The 21,446-nt window shown below is 36.4% G+C and overlaps 2 protein-coding genes across 7 annotated transcripts; one reads left to right on the top strand and one right to left on the bottom strand.

Annotated features, from left to right (window-relative positions):
* Positions 1-657: 657 nt before the first annotated feature.
* On the bottom strand, positions 658-21,446 carry LOC144633333 (small cysteine-rich protein 1-like). The gene is made up of 4 exons (XM_078492224.1): positions 21,410-21,446; positions 20,786-20,918; positions 1,413-1,531; positions 658-835 (listed from the first exon to the last, which is right to left on the bottom strand). The coding sequence occupies exons 2-4, from the start codon at positions 20,901-20,903 to the stop codon at positions 809-811; spliced, it is 264 nt and encodes an 87-aa protein (XP_078348350.1). The 5' UTR covers positions 20,904-20,918; positions 21,410-21,446; the 3' UTR covers positions 658-808.
* On the top strand, positions 6,395-18,582 carry LOC144633319 (uncharacterized). Of its 6 annotated transcripts, none has more exons than XM_078492197.1 (5): positions 6,395-6,431; positions 15,086-15,138; positions 15,683-16,016; positions 16,158-16,260; positions 17,515-18,582. In XM_078492197.1, the coding sequence occupies exons 2-4, from the start codon at positions 15,112-15,114 to the stop codon at positions 16,250-16,252; spliced, it is 456 nt and encodes a 151-aa protein (XP_078348323.1). In that variant the 5' UTR covers positions 6,395-6,431; positions 15,086-15,111; the 3' UTR covers positions 16,253-16,260; positions 17,515-18,582. The 6 variants fall into 6 exon arrangements, with proteins under 6 accessions (XP_078348323.1, XP_078348327.1, XP_078348321.1 ...); XM_078492201.1 differs by having other exon boundaries at positions 6,404-6,431; positions 15,098-15,138; XM_078492195.1 differs by lacking the exon at positions 6,395-6,431 and adding an exon at positions 7,825-7,869.

The following is a 21,446-nucleotide window of genomic DNA, read 5'->3' as shown; positions in this document are numbered from 1 at the left end:
CGTGAGCCTGAGAGATTTAAAGACTATGTTAAGTACTAGAGACAGTGTGAACTCTTAGTATACTTATATTAACTTTGTTTGTTGAGTTTACAAGTTAAGGACCATTTTGCTTAGTCACAGTTCAGTCATTAAGTCTCGTTTTGTTTTTGTTATTCCTTTGTAACGTTCGTAAAAAAAAGGGGGATGTAGCATTTGTTGTAAGCTTAGGTCAGCGGTCTACATTGCGCGCATGCTCATAGTAATAAAACGTGTTCTGTACATCCGCCATCTTGTGTTGTGTTCCTTTACACTTCAGTATGCAGATTAGTTATACTTTATAACTCTGAAGTAATTGAAAATCATTCAATTTGAAGTATTTTAGAGAAAATTTTACTAAAAAATAAGATTATTCGCTCCCTTTTTTTATAAATGTAGATTCGTGTAGTTTTTTTTTCATAACCAAGTTATTACGGAAATAGTTTTGGAAAAATTACATGTTTTAGTATAGAAGAAGAAGATACCTGCATCCAGTCACGCCTTGCCCCCCCCCCCCCCCCCTGTTTTTATTGGTAAGGTGAATATTCTAAAGTATGAGTTTCATTTTATACAACTATAAACTGGTCTCACTTATAAACAGGAAATGGAGGGTTGAGGATAAAGATTCGCTGACAGCTAAGGTTTTGTTGAAATAGCTTTTATTAATAACACTGAAGTTGTAAAATAACAATTGGGTTACAACATTACATCAACCACTGTATTGATGGTAGAAAATATTTGACAATTATGTTTTCATTGAATTATTCGGAAGCCTAAGGTGTTACGCGGGCCATCAACAGCTGCATTGTGGCTTCAATAACTAGAAAATAAAGAAAATAGTGCAATTACTATCCAAGATACACGTACTTTGCTGCCGGAAATCTAAAATAAGTAAAATGAGGCACATAGTAGTATTATAAACTGTCTTTGAAATTTTGGAATCATTTTATTTTTCTTTGAGACCACCTCCTATTAGCACAGTTATTATAGTAGTCAGCAAGACCTTTTTAACCAAAGCATGCATCTTTCTATCTTAATTACATGTTTATTGATTAGTTTGTCTTTTTTTAGTCTTGCATGTAGTGCTGGCTTTCTGGATGGCTATGGTTGGCTGCTAGGTTAACTGACTGACTGGTTCTCTTATTGACTGCCTCTCTCTTTTTCTTTCTTTGCGTGTATTTAACAAATATAACTAGTCGTGTTTGATCCATCAATTTAGGATAGATACGTAAAATAATGGCATTGCACGTTCCTCAAAATAACGTAGTGCTATTTTCATGTATCTTTGATAACTTTAGTCGAAAGGGTACATTAGTTAGCTGCAATTATCTGTTTAGAAATAGTGCTTTGGTGACATGCATAGTGAAAATTCAAAACTGTAAACGGTAAATTCCTACCGACAACAGCATCTGTTTGTCGCAACTGGGCAATAATAGTTTCCACAAGGGGTTCATTCCTGGTGGACACGGATCATAAATGTACGTGCACACACCGCGAGGCCAGTCACATCTCACCTCTGCAAACATTATTTATTGGTTAGCAAAATTGTTACGGCAGCTAAAAATAGCCTTCATTTTTTTTCCTGATTTTTGCAGTGTACTAAGTTAAAAATTTATCATAAATCCGAAACATACCAGTTACGATACTTAAGCCAAAACCTCGTAATTAAATATTAATTATAATAGATAAATATAAGTATTGTTTCTAGTGTGTAAATAAGGAGAATTTCCGTGTCCCCGATCAATAATTCTATGGGATTCGAGAAAAGGCCATAACGCGTGATCATTATGTTATTGTATGCAACCCCGTATCCCCCCCGCCAAGTTTTTTTAAAAATTGTAAATTTTACCTGAACAATCCTTGCCCCGGAAATTATTTATTGGATTACCATGGCCATCCATCACAGCAGCTTGAGTATCCCCAAAACAATCAGCAACAAGCATATACTCAACTTAAAATTCATGGTTTTGTTCTGCAACAGAACAGCAACAGTTAAACAGAGGTGAAATTTTTTTCAACCAACTTCCACTCAATACTTGTGACCACTCTAATGATTTCTTCTGAACAATGCTTTATTTATCGCTGCTTGTTTCTCAGTGTGATCTTGTTTTCTTTACGCGTACGGTTCTCGAGAATAATATAGTGAAGAAATTAAAATAGAAAATAGGCCAAAAATTGACTTCCGGCAAAGATTCAGTCTTCAACACAAACAGGCTTACACATCGTGCCAAAGGTCAGGTGAGGTAAGCAGTTTTCAGGTAATGCAAAATCGCAAAAAGTCACTCAAGATAGGTTTAGACGGTTATAAGCAATTCGAAAAAAAGGAGTAACGTTCTCTCTTCGAGAATCATTTGAGATCATTTTATGAAATAAAAATAAAAAGCGAAAACACGGAGAAAAGTCATGCTTTTCTTAAAAAAACTTAGATGCCAAATATTAATAAAGGAAAAAAAGTTTTATACCTCACAAAGTTGCTTCTAGGCAGCAGGGTGTCACTTGAAGACAGCGGAAGCAATCTGCAGCTCGACGTTTCCTTCAGACTGAAGAAAAACCTAGAGAGAATACTCTTTTATAGTTCATCATAAGGCTTAGCAAGACCTGCTTGTGATAAACTCATGACTACCGCACAGCGCTTTTGATTTGTCTTCTTCGTTTCTGATGATGAGCTTGTGACTTTACTGCACAGGCTTGTTCTAAAATGACGTGAAACAGTGGCTAGCTCGTGACAATCGCTATAGGCGTGTATACTAAAATTATCCTTCTGCGAAGAGGGAATTTTCCCCTCACATGACAGATATGTGGCACCCGCACGCCTCTTCGATCTTCCCAGAAAACAGGAACTACGCATTGCTACACAATGCCGCGTTTAATTTGCATTTCCTTCATTTGGCGAAATATCACGCAAAGTAATATTATCCAAATCCCAAGACAATTTATCGTGTTTTCTTCGTTGGAATTATTAAATTTCTTGACCTTTTATTTATTATCAAAGGAATTATTCTCTAAAAGAGAATTTAACAAAGTTTCACACTCGCGATGACAAAATGAAAGAAGAATGCGAAAGAAGAAGAAGAATTTAGTCGATCGTTATCCTTATTGCTTTCCACAAAGCAAGATATACCTTAACGTAATTTAACGTTGAGTTAAGTTTGTAATGAATTGTTATTAGACAATTTATTACGATCATTTGTTATTATTATAATAAATTGTTATACGATATCGCAATAAATTGTCTGGAATTTATTGAAAGAAAAAGCAGCATGCGTGGAGTCTATTTGGGGGGGATACCCTTTCGCGAGGGCATCAAATTGAAGAACATCTTTAGTTTAAATTAAAGCTTTGAAAGGTGAAGTGAAACTAGTGTCTCAGATATATAATTCTAATTCTAAATTGATAAGATTTATTTTTGTAAGTACGGGTAAACTAATTTATTACATTGGATAAAAAATGTTCAGTAAATCTGTAGAACATGCATGACCCACATAAATGGTCTACTTAACTTAGACTGTTTCCGATGTCACACCATACCAGGTCAATGATAAGAATTTCGCTTTCGTCTATAGAGCTATCGCATACATAACTTGAGAACCTGAGTAAACTAGCAAAGTAAACGTAAGGCTGAAATAAGAAAATAGAGCCAGCTTGATTGAGTCGGGAGCCTGAGAAGTGAAAAACATGCAGTCCACACAGTGTCCACACACATTACAATGATCAAAAGCTAGATGCTGGTAAATGCCGCAAACGCAGTTACGAAACATCTCCTACTAAGTACCTCCATTTATACATTGACTCTTTAATCACATCCAAAACAAAAGCTAAAGTATTTCACGTTATTTAAGTATGTGAAAATCAAATGGCCAAGCTGGCACGACTTCTCCCCTCTCAACCGGTTACTTATTTCCGTTGGCATCCTCTTCTTGTTTCCAGCTGAGATAGCGTGGTTAAGCGGTTAGCTTACAGCGCTGGACTCGAAATTCGGAGGCCAAGGGTTCTAATCCAGTTCTAACTACTACTTGGTGATGTTCTGGGTACCCCAGAGCTCAACTCCTCTGCTACGCTTGTAAATATAGGGGTCTGTTTTTCCAAAGACGATTAGGGTTAAAAGTTAGGCGAGATTTTATTTATCTTCTACAAAAGTGTTTTTCACTGGTAATGTTTTGAGGAGTTTGACTTTCGATATTTAGATTTGTCAAAACCGGTACAGAAGGACAGAAAATCATGACAGTAAACCTCAATGAAAAGTTGCAAAATTACGTGCTAGACCCGAATTAGGTCAATCACAAATTCGGCCCGAGCTAGTAATGTTCGGCTATTTTTTGAGTCCGATAGAGCTACTAACGGATACTATGGGGATATGATGCTGTTGACGGTGATTAATTTGTTTCATTTCAGTTTGTGGGTAATAACGATTGTCTTTGTCCATATTGAGAATTGTCTCTTTATTAAATTTTGTCCATTGCTTTTCGTTCGTCTCTCTCTCTCTCCGTTTCTTCTCTTGGCCTCTATTGTCAGCATAGATTATACATAATTAAGGGAAAAGACAAAAAAAATAACAACTAAGGTTTTATTGAAATAGCTTTTATTTCAATACGTTTACTGCACATAGTAGAAAAATAATTCGGATTAATAGCACTGGAGGGTACACAATCATTGACGATGATTTCTTCGTTGCTTTATTCCAACTCCTGTAGTGTTCAGCGGACCATCAGCAACTGCCTTCCATACCTACGAAAATGCAAAAAAAATATACATTAATATTGCACAGTTATTACTCAAGGCACTTGCTAGGACTTACATGACATGGATATGATGAGTCATTTGAATTACCAGTCTGAGGAACAGTACCACTGTGCTGCTACTACTCTTAAAATGTAATCCTGGTTTACTACAAGTCCGATTCTTAGCGGCAACAGCATCTGTTGATAGCAACTGGGCAGTAATAGTTTCCACAAGGGAACAATCCAGGTGGACAGTTGTCTTTTATGTACGTGCACAAACCACGGGGCCAGTCACATCTCACCTCTGCAAGAAGTTTTCATTTGTTAGAAAAGTGTTACGTCCATGGCAGCTTAAATAGAGTGAACCAAATGTTACTTATATTAACACATGCCTTACCATAGTTTGGACAAACGGCAAACAGAAAATTAGAATTTTTTCACCGGGCGTTATTATATAAAGTTACAAGCAAAACAGATTAACTTTGAAAACTGTTCAGCACAACAATGCTTCAAAAGCCCCTATTGCAATCCATTTCAGTCTTCGTCACTTTTGCCATCCGTACCTTCTTTTGTATTTGCTGTGTTATTGAAATGTTCTTTTACTGTTTTAGGAGGTTATTTTTTTATTTCACTAAATTTGATGGTCATTTCCCATGCCTCAATTTGGCTAAGCTCTGTGACACGGTTCCTTTAACACACTGTCCTAACAGTACCAGCAAAATTCACTAACGATTCCTAAAAATGTCAGACTAATGGATTTTTCGAGTATTTTTCCATTAAACTGTTTAATCTAGAGTGCATTGTTTAAAAGAGCCAATCCACTCCTTACACAGTAGAAGATTAGAATTCCAAATTAAAGCTTGTTACTGTGAAAGCAAAGAGCATTTTTCATATCAACGCACACCTCCATTCACCAGACATAAGCAAAGAAGTCGACCATCTTATACAAGGTTAGCACAAAATATTATTACATAAATTATGTTTGATACCCTCTTTTAGGTTAACACGGCACTTAAAAGAATCCAATACATTTTGTTTTCACAATAATAGTTTTGTAAAACTTCTCTAAATATCATTTGGTTAGGTGTAACTTTACGTGGAATTATAGTAACATTGGAGCAAAACCAGTCTATTATCTAGATATGCATGGTACTCAAAATCTCGAAAGCAAATCTCTGCTTTACGGTTGACAAAATAAAGTTACGGAGAAACTTAAGAAAGCGAAAGCAGTTGAGTTGGTCGAGCCAGGCTGTTTCACTGGTACGAAATTCCTGATCACCTTAAATATTGATCACCTCGTATACTTATTCTTTAACAAGAAAGATAATGTCATCAAAAACTTGTTTAAACAGCAAATATGTTAGCGTGTTTGTATAAAATCGCAAATATTTTGCTCGTTTTACCAAATTAGACTTGTTCATTGGAGTCTTTTGTGGCTCATCGTGAACGCATTAACGGTACCAGCAAAACTCAGTAATGAACTCTGAAATTGTCAGACTAATAGACTTTTCGGGTATTGTTCCATTCAACCGTCTAATCTCAAGAGAATTGTTCAAAAGAGCCTATCAACTCCTCACACAGAATTAAATCAGAATTCCAAATTAAGGCTGTATACTGTGAAAGCAAAAGGGTATTTTTCATATCAGCACACAACACCAATCAGGAGACATAAGCAGAGAAGTCGACCATCGTATTAAGGTTGGAACAAAATTTTATTATATAGAGTATGTTTGATGCCTTATTTCTGTTAACACGGCACTTAACAGCCTCAAATACATTTTTTCACTATAATCGTTATATAAAAAGTCTCTGAATATCATTTTGAGTCCTGTAACTTGACGTTGAGTTATACCTTATTCTTACTAATTTTCGCGCGTGCTTATTTTCGCGAAAGTCCGAAAGCCGAATTTCGCGAGTATTTATTTTCGCGATTGCAAGAAAAATTACAGAAAAAGTGCATTAAATTTTGCGATTTTGTCAGTGTTTTATAAAGCAGTCGTCAGACAAAAGACCAGGAACAACTGGGAATATATCAATGTCTGGCCCAATGTAACTACAAGGAGCTTGCAAACGGAAACGTTGGTGACTATACTAAGGAGGTTTTGGCCGATTTACAACGACAAAACAGCAATCCGAAGAGGGGTTCTAGTCAAAAACAAGACGGAAAGATATATTTTTAAAATTTTTGTTCTTTTGATATATAATATGGTATTAATTTTCGCGTGTTTAAATTTCGCGCAATGTTTTCTTCGCTCGTACTAAATTTCGCGATCATTTTGAAATCGCGAAAATAAGTGCTCGCGAAAATTAGTAAGAATAAGGTAGTAACATTGTAGCATTGCCAGTCCGTCTTCTACATATTGTATTTAAAATCTCAAAATCAACTCTTTGCGTCTCACTATGGCTCTACGTTTACAATCGTAGAAATTTTGTTCGTTTTACCAAGTTGTTGTTCTTCAATAAAGTCTATTGTCGCTTATCATTTAAGGGACTGTGTCACGGCTGAGTTAAGTTTATTTTATTAAGTTTTGCCAAATACTCGCTATGAAATTCAATGTTTGCAAAGAAGTTACTCCTATGGATCTAAATGCCAAAACCATTGCTTCATTGCAACCAAATGTGTCTTCCCGGCGTTATAATATAAAGTTACAAGCAAAACAGATTAACTTTGAAAACTGTTCAGCCCAACAATGCTTCAAAAACCCCTATCGCAATCCGTTTCAGTCTTCGTCATTTTTGCCATCCGTACCTTCTTTTGTATTTGCTGTGTTATTGAAATGTTCTTTTACTGTTTTAAGAGGTTATTTTTTTATTTCACAAAATTTGATGGTCATTTCCCATGCCTCAATTTGGCTAAGCTCTGTGACACGGTTCCTTTAACACACTGTCCTAACAGTACCAGCAAAATTCACTAACGATTCCTAAAAATGTCAGACTAATGGATTTTTCGAGTATTTTTCCATTAAACTGTTTAATCTAGAGTGCATTGTTTAAAAGAGCCAATCCACTCCTTACACAGTAGAAGATTAGAATTCCAAATTAAAGCTTGTTACTGTGAAAGCAAAGAACATTTTTCATATCAACGCACACCTCCATTCACCAGACATAAGCAAAGAAGTCGACCATCTTATACAAGGTTAGCACAAAATATTATTACATAAATTATGTTTGATACCCTCTTTTAGGTTAACACGGCACTTAAAAGAATCCAATACATTTTGTTTTCACAATAATAGTTTTGTAAAACTTCTCTAAATATCATTTGGTTAGGTGTAACTTTACGTGGAATTATAGTAACATTGGAGCAAAACCATTCTATTATCTAGATATGCATGGTACTCAAAATCTCGAAAGCAAATCTCTGCTTTACGGTTGACAAAATAAAGTTACGGAGAAACTTAAGAAAGCGAAAGCAGTTGAGTTGGTCGAGCCAGGCTGTTTCACTGGTACGAAATTCCTGATCACCTTGAATATTGATCACCTCGTATACTTATTCTTTAACAAGAAAGATAATGTCATCAAAAACTTGTTTAAACAGCAAATATGTTAGCGTGTTTGTATAAAATCGCAAATATTTTGCTCGTTTTACCAAATTAGACTTGTTCATTGGAGTCTTTTGTGGCTCATCGTGAACGCATTAACGGTACCAGCAAAACTCAGTAATGAACTCTGAAATTGTCAGACTAATAGACTTTTCGGGTATTGTTCCATTCAACCGTCTAATCTCAAGAGAATTGTTCAAAAGAGCCTATCAACTCCTCACACAGAATTAAATCAGAATTCCAAATTAAGGCTGTATACTGTGAAAGCAAAAGGGTATTTTTCATATCAGCACACAACACCAATCAGGAGACATAAGCAGAGAAGTCGACCATCGTTTTAAGGTTGGAACAAAATTTTATTATATAGAGTATGTTCGATGCCTTATTTCTGTTAACACGGCACTTAACAGCCTCAAATACATTTTTTCACTATAATCGTTATATAAAACGTCTCTGAATATCATTTTGAGTCCTGTAACTTGACGTTGAGTTATACCTTATTCTTACTAATTTTCGCGCGTGCTTATTTTCGCGAAAGTCCGAAAGCCGAATTTCGGGAGTATTTATTTTCGCGATTGCAAGAAAAATTACAGAAAAAGTGCATTAAATTTTGCGATTTTGTCAGTGTTTTATAAAGCAGTCGTCAGACAAAAGACCAGGAACAACTGGGAATATATCAATGTCTGGCCCAATGTAACTACAAGGAGCTTGCAAACGGAAACGTTGGTGACTGTACTAAGGAGGTTTTGGCCGATTTACAAGGACAAAACAGCAATCCGAAGAGGGGTTCTAGTCAAAAACAAGACGGAAAGATATTTTTAAAAATTTTGTTCTTTCGATATATAATTATGGTATTAATTTTCGCGTGTTTAAATTTCGCGCAATGTTTTCTTCGCGCGTACTAAATTTCGCGATCATTTTGAAATCGCGAAAATAAGTACTCGCGAAAATTAGTAAGAATAAGGTAGTAACATTGTAGCATTGCCAGTCCGTCTTCTAGATATTGTACTTAAAATCTCAAAATCAACTTTTTGCGTCTCACTATGGCTCTTCGTTTACAATCGTAGAAATTTTGTTCGTTTTACCAAGTTGTTGTTCTTCAATAAAGTCTCTTGTCGCTTTTCATTAAAGGGACTGTGTCACGGCTGAGTTAAGTTCATTGTATTAAGTTTTGCCAAATACTCGCTATGAAATTCAATATTTGTAAAGAAATTACTCCCATGGATCTAAATGCCAAAACCATTGCTTCACTGTAACCAAATGTGTCTCACCGGCGTTATAATATAAAGTTACAAGCAAAACAGATTAACTTTGAAAACTGTTCAGCCCAACAATGCTTCAAAAACCCCTGTCGCAATCCGTTTCAGTCTTCGTCACTTTTGCCATCCGTACCTTCTTTTGTATTTGCTCTGTTATTGAAATGTTCTTTCACTGTTTCAAGAGGTTATTTTTTTTATTTCACTAAATTTGGTGGTCATTTCCCCATGCCTCAATTTGGCTAAGCTCCGTGACACGGTCCCGTTAACACACTGTCCTAACAGTACCAGCAAAATTCACTAAAGATTCCTAAAAATGTCAGACTAATGGATTTTTCGAGTATTTTTCCATTAAACTATTTAATCTCAAGTGCATTGTTTAAAAGAGCCAATCCACTCCTTACACAGTATAAGATTAGAATTCCAAATTAAGGCTTGTTACTGTGAAAGCAAAGGACATTTTTCATATCAACGCACACCTCCTTTCACCAGACATAAGCAAAGAAGTCGACCATCTCATTAAAGGTTAGCACAAAATATTATTACATAAATTATGTTTGATACCCTCTTTTAGGTTAACACGGTGCTTAACAACCTCCAATACATTTTATTTTCACAATAATCGTTTTGTAAAACTTACGTAAATATCATTTGGTTAGGTGTAACTTTACGTTGAATTCTAGTAACATTTGACCAAAACCAGTTCATCATCTAGGTAAAAAATCTCGAAAGCAAATCTCTGCTTTACGGTTGACAAAATAAAGTTACGGAGAAACGTAAGAAAGCGAAAGCAGTTGAGTTGGTCAAGCTAGGCTGTTTCACTGGTACGAAATTCCTGATCACCTTGAATATTGATCACCTCGATATTTTTTAACAAGAAAGATAATGTCATCAAAACCTTGTCTAAACAACAAATATATTAGCGTGTTTGCATAAAATCGGAAATATTTTGCTCGTTTTACCAAGTTGTAGTTGTCCAATGAAATCTTGTCGCTTATCATTTACGCAATAAGTAAGACTAATGGATTTTTCGAATATTCCTCCATTAAACGGGTTAATTTAAGAGCCAATCCACACCTTACACAATCTTCCAAGTTGCTAACGCTTATTAAGATTAGAATTCTAAATTGGAGCTTAATGCTGTCCAAACAAAAGACATTTTTTTCATCTCAGTGCACAACACCAATCTGGAGACATTCGCAGAGACCGCAGATGACGGTGACTATCTTTTTAAGATTAGCGCAAAATCATATGCAGTCATATAAACTTTGTTCGATACCCTCTTTTAGATTAACTCGGCATTTGACAGTCTCCACTACAAATTATTTTTTACAATAATCATTTAATAAAATTTCTCTGAATATCGTTTTGAGCCGTGTAACTTTACGTTAAATTATAATGACACTGGAGCATAACGCATCTGGTACACAAAATCACCGAACTAAATAATTGCGTGCTCACCATGGGTCTACGGTCGACATTACGGAGAAACTTTGAGATAAGAAAGCGAAAACAGTTGAGTTGGCCAAGCACGGCAGTTTCACTGACACGAGATTCCTGATCACCGTGAATATTGATCACCTAGTTTTTCTTTAACAAGAAGATAATATCCTAATCTTGTCTTATCAAAGAATATGTCGGTAATGTGCTTTGCATAAAATCGCAAAAATTATGCCTGTTTTAACCAAACTGTTGGTTGGTAGTTGCCCTGGTTGAGTTGACCAAATTGTAGTTTTTCGATGAAATCTTTTCTCGCTTATTGTTACCGCGCTAACGGTACCAGCAAAACTCATTGATGAATTTAAGTGCCAAATCTAAACTAATGGAGTTTTCGAGTTTTCTTCCATTAAGGTGGCTCCATAGGGTTTTGAGATATTACGGCGCGCGCACAAGTGATGTACCCATCAAGAGATCATTTTCGCGTTATTTTTTAAACTAGTTACATAAAAGCTGCCGAAATATTAAAAACAAGGACTAAAATAAGTTGTGCATTATTCTTTTTTAAAATAACGGCCTTTGTTTTTGAGCTACATCTTCATTCTCCCAACGGATTGAATCTGATGAGAAGTAATATTTAAAAACAGTAGGGGTTGTCCAGGTCGTTTTTGAGTTTTTGATTATTTTGTGTTTTTTTGACTAGGCAAAAAAACTGGCTTACAAATTTTTTTAAAAAAACGGTAAAAAGGGCAGTTAAAAAGGTATAACATCTATGCCAAATTTTAAGGAATTTCACCGAAGGAAACTCTAGTAAATACCAGGTGAAATTTTCTATTTTCGCCCGAATAACAATTACGTCATCAGAATAGAAATTGTCCAAGATCGCTATTTGAGCATGCGCGAACTTTCGAACCATACGAGTTGATGTGTAAAGACGAGCGTTCCCCGTTTTTGTCGGTTTTTGTGCGAATATCTGTTAACCCAAAGGTTAGTTAGAGACATGGCTTAATCCTTTATGTAGCAGAATCTCTGAAATTCTACTCGAAGTATCTCACAATCGCGGAGACTATTCTTTATTTTCTCTTTTGCTTTCGATCGTAAGAACTTTACAAAAGCGGCCAGAAGCACCGCGGACATTGGAAACACCTTTTTAAGGTGTTGTAAACTCTTTTATCTGCTCAACACAGGAAAGCACGGGTGTTGCTTCATTGGCAGGAAGCAAGTCTCGCGTTTTCTCGCCGAAAATTTCACGCTCGCGTGAAGCCGCCATGTTTGTTTTGATTTGCCGGCATTTCAAGCTCGCCCTTTCGTACCCATTCTTCGCGCGGTCAAGAAACCCTATGGAGCCACCTTAAGCTGTTTAATCTCAAGAGCATTTTTTGAAAGAGCCTATCTACTCCTAACAAAAACTTACCCAATTACCAACGCGTAATAAGGTTAGAATTCCAAATTAAGGTCTTTGTCTGCGAAAGCAAAATACATTTTAGATATCAGTGCACAACACAAATCAAGAGACGTTAGCAGAGAAGTCGACCATTTTATTAAGGCCCCGTCCACACTTATCCGGATAAATTTGAAAACGGAGTTTTTGCCACGAAAACGGGTAAGATGTTTTCGTTTTCAAAATGTTCACCGGCAACACTTACCCGGATAAATGTAAAAAAGGGAGGCAATATCGGCCCTACCTACTAGACTTGGTGGTTTTGCCTGTTAATGACAAAATGTTTTTAAAATAATTTTACAGACATTTTATATGGTTTTTCTGTCTTTTATTTAAAAGAAAGTTAGTAAAATGTTAGTAAATTTTAGCAACAAGGATTACACGTAAAGACTAAAAATTTACAGACTTCAAAAAATCTCACACAAATGTTTGTAAATCTAAATTTACAAAGATTTTACCGTGTATTTTCTCATAATATGTCTGTAAATGATAAGTTCTTAAGATAAGTAAGAAAATATATGTAAATTTACCAAATGAATTGGATCAAACAGAACGTCATAAAATCTCTGTAAAATTTTCACATCCTCAAGTCTCCAAACCAGTACTGAATGCAGAGCAAAAAAAGAGAGAGAGGGTGATAAAGAGGGAAAACATCACTAAGACCCAACTACTGCCGTTGGACCATATAATTGAAAGTCCGTTTAGTTCACGTCCTTGAAGCTATAGCTTGGATTGCAAGAACTAAGAACGTAGTGCTGATTTACCTGTAAGTGGGATGTCCCCCCCAAAAAAGATTGATTTTAAGAGTTATCCAGGGTGGTAGTGAAACTCTTACAGTGCACGTGTTCTTTAGAAAGCTTTAAACTAAGCCGGTTAATCAACATGTACTCTGACATTTGAAACACCTACCCAAATCGCGAAAGAAATTTTATGAACTACACACAATATAAAATGACACTGATGAGGCTTCCAAAAAACTCTGTAAAATGACACATACGGTGCTTCATAAAATGTCTATAAAATGTCCATAAATTGGCACTAACGGGCCTTCATAAATGTCCATAAAATCTCCATAAATTGGCCCGGGACTTCATAAAATCTCTATAAATTGACACAAACGGGGCTTCATAAAAATTCCATAAAATGTTTATAAATAAGCACAAACGGGGCTTCGTAGAAAAGGCATGGTTGTTTGCCGCGAGGATCAAATACAGAGTAGTGAAGCTTTAGTTCGAAGAAGAGTATTTCATTCACTTATTTATAACAACTTTATTGCAATAAAAGGAGGAAAAAAATAATAGTAATATTGCAAACGGATGTCGGCAGGGAGGAACCCAATCATCATATAAAGCCGACCCCCTAAAGAAAAAAACAAAAATAATAGTAACATATATTATAATATAAAATATTTATAAGAAACTCTAAGATAAAATCTATATACATCTATACAATGGGTTAAGAAATTAAAACTCTATTCCATGTTTTCTGGGGCTGTCAAACAGCATGTGTGAAATACAAACCTCTCACAGATGAACATGTTATAGAGCATTTTATTTGGAACAACTGTAGTCTAAGGGTATACCACGCAAGCTTTTAGCTTTTTGCCCCAGCAAGACGTAAACTACTGATCCGTCAGAGATTGCAATGCTGGAATTAAATGATTATTTTTATTTACAGGGTATTGCATTTTTATCCATCTTTGTCGCTATTGTATATGGTTTTATTACGTTCATTTAAGGTGTAGTAATGTAAGATTCTGAAGTATAAATATTTAAGTGGACGAGTCACAGGTTAGCCTAAACCAAAACTAGCCAACGGGTAAACTAGCCTTATATATAGTTAAAGGAAACCAGATAATATATAGTTAATGGAAACCCTAAGGGTGTGTCATGCATGCCAAGCTTTTAGCTTTTATAGTTTGAGGGTTTCATCTGCCAAGACATGGCAATGTTGGAGTTCAATAAATACTATCGTGTAAGGTTAGTCATTTCCATCCATTCCCGACGTTGATCTCGTATTGTCACATTCTAAAACGACTCCGAGGTAAAACAATGTTAAGATGTTGTACCATATTTTAAGATTTTTAGATCACATCACAATTAGTTTCTTTGGAAGGTCCAAAGGCAATCGAAAACTATGGTAATTAAGGAAAAAAATATATAGCTGCAAATCAAATTTTTGAACTTTTGACATTAGGGATAGCAACATGACGTGTGTCCGACTGACTGTTTTCTAAATGATTGCAACGGATATTTAACTGCGGAATAATAAGCCAGAGAACTGGTCAACTTTATTTGAGCCAGTTGCAACATTTGTGGAAAACATCAAATGGCACTTTTTGATTGCTTGCTTTTACATGTACACCCACCGGTACAGACTGGACCAGAAACCGTTTAACCTAATTCTTGAACTGTCAATCGTTTATGGCGGCCTTGATCGCGAGCGACTACCTTTTTCGTCCAAGACATAACCAGCCTAAGAACATGAAGAATTACCGGCTTTATGGACACTAAATTACAGTGCCATTGCTGAACAATTAAGTCAAACATTCGAAACCAAAAAAGAAATTAAAGAAACTATAAGACAATCTCATGTTGAAGTGTTAAAAAACGAGCCTTAACAGTGTGATTTTTTTTCATCTTCGCTTATATATGACGATAATCGCTTTATTCTCAGTATTTTCCACAGATTAAAGCGGTACAATGGCTCTGAAGGTTTCTTTGATCCTGGTAAGAAATACTTTTATTAGTACTAGTATTCGACAAATAGCCTATGGGCTTTGTTTGTTATTTGTCTAATTCATATAAAAATTCCTTTTTTTATAAAAAATGTGCTGATTTCTTATTTTAAATATGATAACTCTATTTTTCTCGCAGCTCCTTATGGCGGTCTTCAGTTATATGCAAACTCTGAAAATCAAAATCCAACTAATGATTGCCCCCTTTTTTGCTGCCGTCAATCATAATTATGGCGACAGCTAACGAACCATGAAAAACGGAAACAAACAAAATGGATCCAAATCCACCAATCACAACTGACAAACGTGAGCTTTTGACCAGGTTGAAGTGAACTTTTGTTTCCCGAGAGGTCCGCTGAGATGAGTAACGGCAGCGAAAAGCGTTAACCGTTGGTTGAGGATTGAAATTCAGAGTTCGCGTATCACTGAAATCCGCAATAACTACTGATTCCTCTCTCCTCATGCGATTTATTAAGTTCTCTTGACATGTTTTAATTTCTGATTCTTGAAATAATTCACCTTTGTTTACCTTTCAGGCTGTGTATTTTCTTTGTGGTTTTCTCGCCGTTATTCAACCAGCGTACAGCATCAGGTGCTACCGCAAGATAACTAAAAACAACGAGGTCATTAATAATGATGGGCAGGTCGATTGTAGAGGCGAAGGAGACGATGGATGCGGGACTATGACCTTCACATACACCGAACAAAGCTCCTCCTTCAACATTATGATTAAGAACTGCACGAGGTCGGCACTCGATTGCGACCAGAATGCGGTTTGTGAGCGGGCCAGAGCGTCTCTTGCAAAAGATGGCGCCACTATGTCGGATTGTTCGTTGAGTTGCTGTAACAGCGATTACTGTAATGCACCAGGTAAATATATAAAAAAAGTTGGAAACTGCCAATAGAAAACATTTGAAACCTTTTTTAAGATTCTTCCTCTTCTTTCCAGTCTTGTTTTATAACTGCAGAGAGGAAATTTCTCTTTCGTAATTTTCTTTTATCTATGTACAGCTACCACAAAAGATGAACCGGTGAAAAAGCATGGGATCAGAGGAGGTAACGACATCGAGGAGAAGCTGGTAAAACTGATTTCCAGTCGCTTCTAATATCACATGTGAGTAAAAAAAAAATCAAGTTTGCATCTGACAGCTTGAATCAAACTATTACTTTATTCATCAACTTGTAAATTCATTTACTCATTTTCCTTCTTCCATCTTTTACTCAAACATCTAGCCATGGCCACAACACACAACAATCAATTTAACAATTAACCGAGCAACTTAGCATTACATCCACCCATCCGTAAATCCATCGATCCTTACATGCATCCATTCATCCGTCCTTCCATTACATTAAACGGAAATTCGATCAATTGAAATAACATCAAATTGCAATTTTTAACCCTATCCAGACCGGGGGGGGGGGGGGGCGGAAAGTGCCCGCGCTGACTTTGAATGCTAGTAACTTTTTCAATATGCAACCAAACGCTGCCAAACTTTCTGACTTTATCTAAAATTTATCTGGGAATAATTTGGTATATAGGATCGGTTGCTGTGTCAGGAACTTGACGTCACCGTAGCAACGACATTTTGACAGGCATGTTTTCCCAAATTTAAAATTTTCGTGTTTCTATTAATGAAAAATAACTTTAATGCCATTATTTTCACCTTTTTACGGGTCAGTTAAGCACACTTTTATTGATTTTGAGTACTTTCCAGTAATTTTGGGCGGTTTTCTGACGTTTTGAAAAAATTTCAAAATCCAAGATGGCGGATCCAAGATGGCGGCTGTTTTGGCATTATGGTGTCATTGTCACGCGATGTGACGTCATCATCCCACGTGACGTATACCAAAAGTTAGATTTTTGGACATACTATATATCCTGTAAGTTTCATTGTGATTGCTTAAATATTCTGGAAGTTACGGAGGGGGGGGGGGGCGGAATCTCCCCCCCCCCCGGTCTGAAAAGATCCAAAAAAGCCCGGTCTGAATAGGGTTAAACAAAGTTGCCGTGGTTAAAATAAGTTTTTTATGTATGTATATATGTATTGATTGATTAATTGATTGAATGATTACTTTAGTTATCCATCCATCCAACCGTCAATCTCTCCAAACATTCAGTTAACCAACCAACTAACTATTGATCAGTAAATTAATCAATCGATCCATCATTCCAGCGATGGATCGATTGCAGAATCAGTTTTTGGATCAAGCGGTCATTTGGTCAATCAGTCAAGCGATCAATTAATGAAACGGGCCATAAGCAATTAATAAAGATATTTAATTTATTCTACAAAATATATGTTTTTAAGCCAGTAAATGGTGCCAGATGAGAAGTTAACGCTTTTGTTTTAAATTGCCTCATCAGATGCGGAATTAATTTATCTGGACAGATAAAATAAAAGAAGGGAAGACAAAATACCAAGTAGATTTAAGGAGGCGATAAACAAAAAGAAAGCATACTACACTCTAGCCTGAATTTCAAACATCCCTCTGTGCTCGCCTACTTGCCAGAAGGGACGTCTGAACACATCTGGCTCTAATGCCGTCCGGTGACGTCACTACACTTTGGTTTTAATTCATGCGGAAAAGCTTCTGTCAAAGCCATGAAATTGTGAAAGAAAAATAGCTTCAATAAAGGATTACAGGGTATAAAATTGTTTTAATAGTAAACTATTGAAAACTTGAGACAAATGAATGAGATTTTAATCGACTGCAGGCTATATTCTTTTACGGAACCGATTTAATCTGAACTGATTTGCTTTATCTAGCGATCAAAATATAATATGTTACGCAGCGGACAAATACAAAACACACTCGTGAGTACTTAAATGAATCAATTTAGACCGTTACAGAGGCATCAAGAAACGGAATTCAATACAAAAATATCCTACTTGACCGTTGGCACTAAGTTCAGAAATCACTGGCTCATCGAGGCTGCAGGACATAAGCGTCGAGCGGATTAATTGTTGACAAAACAAGAATACGTATAAATTTGGCAAAACACTGCATGTCGAAGCGACGAATGCCGCCAACTTAAAACCTACCGATTTCCATTACTATTCTTCGTCCGTAGGTAAACTAATAAACTCAAGGTAAATGTCTTATAAATTCATTTCTGGGAAGGTGAACTCTTTCCCAACGTTTTCAAATTACAATCCTCGCGCGGTAAAATTCAGTCATAATGTCACATAATTATGCAAATTATGTAAATAATTTTTAAAACAACCAATCAAAATCACTACCCGATTTTCGGGTAGTGACGTCACCGGACGGCATTAGAGCCAGATGTGTTCAGACGTCCCTTCTGGCAAGTAGGCGAGCACAGAGGGATGTCTGAAATACAGGCTAACCACATTCTCAATATGGGGAAAATGTACTCAGTAAAGAATATATCGTTGCTTGAATTTAAAGTAAAATAAAATGAAAATGTCCAGTAGCGCTATGTGCTGTGTGGTTATTATTTCTTTCTTTCTTCCATTCCTTTTCTGTTGTTGTTCGCGTTGCTGTTTGTTTGATTTCTCTCTGCACGTTTCCTTTTTCCCATCTAATGCCTATGTAGAAGTCGCGTAATGTGCATTTCCCGCGCCCTTATTGGCTACCAACCTTTCTTTGTTTTCCATTCTCTTTGATTGTTTTCATGTTTTCGTGGAATAAAGTTACATAAATTCCCAAGTATGATGTAAGTATGTTTTTCTCCTCATTGTGTACTGCAGTGCAGGAAATTAACAGAGGATAATACATGGTTGCAATTTTGGGCTTTCTTTTTGGAACTTCCCCTCCGCGATTTTTTCGAGCGGAGCGGAACGGATGTACACAGGCTAATATAAAGAAGTCAGTTCCCATAATTTCTCTTCCACCCCGCTGTGTGGACTCTAAAGACACTTACTTGTGGCTACAAATTCTTGAGAGTAAAGGAACCTTTAGCAATGTATCACGTGTACTTCACGAAACTCGTTAACTTTTTTTGTTTACCGTTATTTGTTTGCTATCATTCGCTTCAAACCCTATTTCTTTTTTATCGGACTTCCTTTCGCTAGAAACAGACGGAATTTCTTGTGTTGTTTCGAAAAATTAATTTCATAGCGAAAATTTACGACGAAAAGCATCATCAAGTAGCATCGGATAAGTTTTTTCGCTTGCGGGAACACAACGGGCGATCCCGAGCGGTCAAGATGGCTCCATCTTGACCGCTCGGGTAGCCAATCAGAGCACGAGATTCGCTTCATCTTGACCGCTCATGAAGCTAGATACTTTTTTAAGTTTTGAGTATCATGATTTCGGCTGGCAAAACCAAAATGGGCAAAATGGTGATTGGATGCGTAAGACAGCAAACGGATCTATTCTAATTTGCCTGTGACGACGACGCCAGAATTTTATCAGGCTGTGATCAGGCTGTTATCAGGCTGCTTTATCGCCAATTTTTGCTTGTTTCACATTGCTTTTGCTCCAAAAGTTGGATTTCAATGGAAAAAAGCACAATTTGAAGGGAATTATCCTTTTCAATTAACAGCCTCAAATACATTTTTTCACTATAATCGTTTAAGTGTATATGATAGATTTTTTTATTTGCCTGATAAAATCTACGTGGTATGCTGATGCGAACATCGAAAATAGAAAAGCCGAAGGAAACAGCGTGTGAAAATAAAGCCATCATATATCATATCAGCAAATATGCAGGTAAGTAAAATGAAAAGGTGGTTTTTAATCTTGACGTATTAGGCTCAAAACGAATTTAGAAGTAGTGCACGTGTTGTTGTGATTTTCGCGATTTTAAATCTATGCCGTCGCAGCTTTAAAATTCCATGCTCGGTTTGTTTGGTTATTGAGTGTATCACTGAGCGCATTCTTGTTTGACGTCACGGCGCACAGTGGGGAGCTGGGTCTAGATCGGTCATGACGTCAAAAGCAGAATAGACCCAGCTCCCCAATGTGCGCGGTTTTGGACCCAACCGGAAGTGAAATTTCACGATTTTAGAGCGCGAAAACGCGGTGAAAAAAAGAGATTTCGAATTTCTTTTTTCGATGTTCCCATCAGCATTCCACGTACATTCGATCAGGCAAATAAAAAAAAACTGTGTCATATACACTTTATAATTAAATAAAACGTCTCTGAATATCATTTTGAGTCCTGTAACTTTACGTTGAGTTATAGTAACATTGTAGCATGACCAGTCCGTCTTCTAGATATGGTACTTAAAATCTCAAAATCAACTCTTTGCGTCTCACTATGGCTCTACGTTTACAATCGTAGAAATTTTGTTCGTTTTACCAAGTTGTTGTTCTTCAATAAAGTCTCTTGTCACTTATCATTAAAGGGACTGTGTCACGGCCGAGTTAAGTCCATTTTATTAAGTTTTGCCAAATACTCGCTATGAAATTCAATGTTTGCAAATAAATTACTCCTATGGATCTAAAGGCCAAAACCATTGCTTCATTGCAACCAAATGAGTCTCCCGCTGATGAAATGTACAACAATTATTTTGTCGGTAGATTCTGTTTTCACTCGGACGAGTGACTCCGGGCGCGCCTCCAGTGAATCTTTAGGGTTGTCTCAAAGATCTTCCACACTTACTAAAATCATTTTGTCTCTTTCTTCTCCAACCGCTTAACTCCCCTTTACAACATGTAATTCTTACCTAGGCAATTTTTGCCGCGGTAGTCATTTATTGGGTTACCGAATCCATCCATCACAGCAGCTTGCGCCGTTACCCCAAGAGCAATCAGCAACAAGCACATACTAAATTTGACATCCATGGTTGTTCTTCGGTTCTACAACGGTAGAATGACATTGTTAAACTTTTTCTAATACTGTCTGGCCATAAATAGTGTGACCACAAATTACCAACTGTATCATACATTGCTTTATGTTTTTCAATATTTGGACATGTAATACGACTTCTTCAAACAGGTTTATACATCTTGCCAAATATGTTTTCTTAAGCAACCTCGATACAGAAATTGTAATTTTTAATGGCTTGGAGGATTAGATACCACTAATACAAAGAAGCATTTTAAAAGATGTAGAACCTCTCTTTTAACCAACCGCAGTACATTTGTTTCAACTGAGATTAAAAGCAAAAGGGAAGGCTCAGACAAAAGTGATGACTATAAAGAGAAAGAGAACGAACCTCAATAAGTTCCTTTTAAGGCTCGCTTGAAGACAGCGAAAGTAACTTGCAGCTCGGCGTTTTCTACAGACTAAAGAAAAACCTGTTGATAGCGGACTTTTATAGCTCACCACAAGGCTATGCAAGACCTACCTGTGATAAACTTATGACTACCGCACAAAGCTTTCGA

This window comes from Oculina patagonica, chromosome 12 (genome assembly GCF_052425735.1).
Source record: "Oculina patagonica isolate OP01 chromosome 12, crgOcupat, whole genome shotgun sequence".
NCBI classification, from domain to species: Eukaryota; Metazoa; Cnidaria; class Anthozoa; order Scleractinia; family Oculinidae; genus Oculina; species Oculina patagonica.
Note: the sequence above shows the minus strand (reverse complement) of the source record. Positions and strands in the feature narration are given on the sequence as shown.

Bases quoted from the DNA above. Each gene is read 5' to 3' on its own strand.
- LOC144633319 (XM_078492197.1), top strand. From the start codon at position 15,112: ATGGCTCTGAAGGTTTCTTTGATCCTG. The intron at 15,139-15,682 runs GTAAGAAATACT...TTTACCTTTCAG, and splicing joins TGAAGGTTTCTTTGATCCTG to GCTGTGTATTTTCTTTGTGG. The intron at 16,017-16,157 runs GTAAATATATAA...ATCTATGTACAG, and splicing joins CGATTACTGTAATGCACCAG to CTACCACAAAAGATGAACCG.
- LOC144633333 (XM_078492224.1), bottom strand. From the start codon at position 20,903: ATGGATGTCAAATTTAGTATGTGCTTGTTGCTGATTGCTCTTGGGGTA. The intron at 1,532-20,785 runs GTAAGAATTACA...TAATGTTTGCAG, and splicing joins CCGCGGCAAAAATTGCCTAG to AGGTGAGATGTGACTGGCCT. The intron at 836-1,412 runs GTAGGAATTTAC...TTTATTTTCTAG, and splicing joins ACAAACAGATGCTGTTGTCG to TTATTGAAGCCACAATGCAG.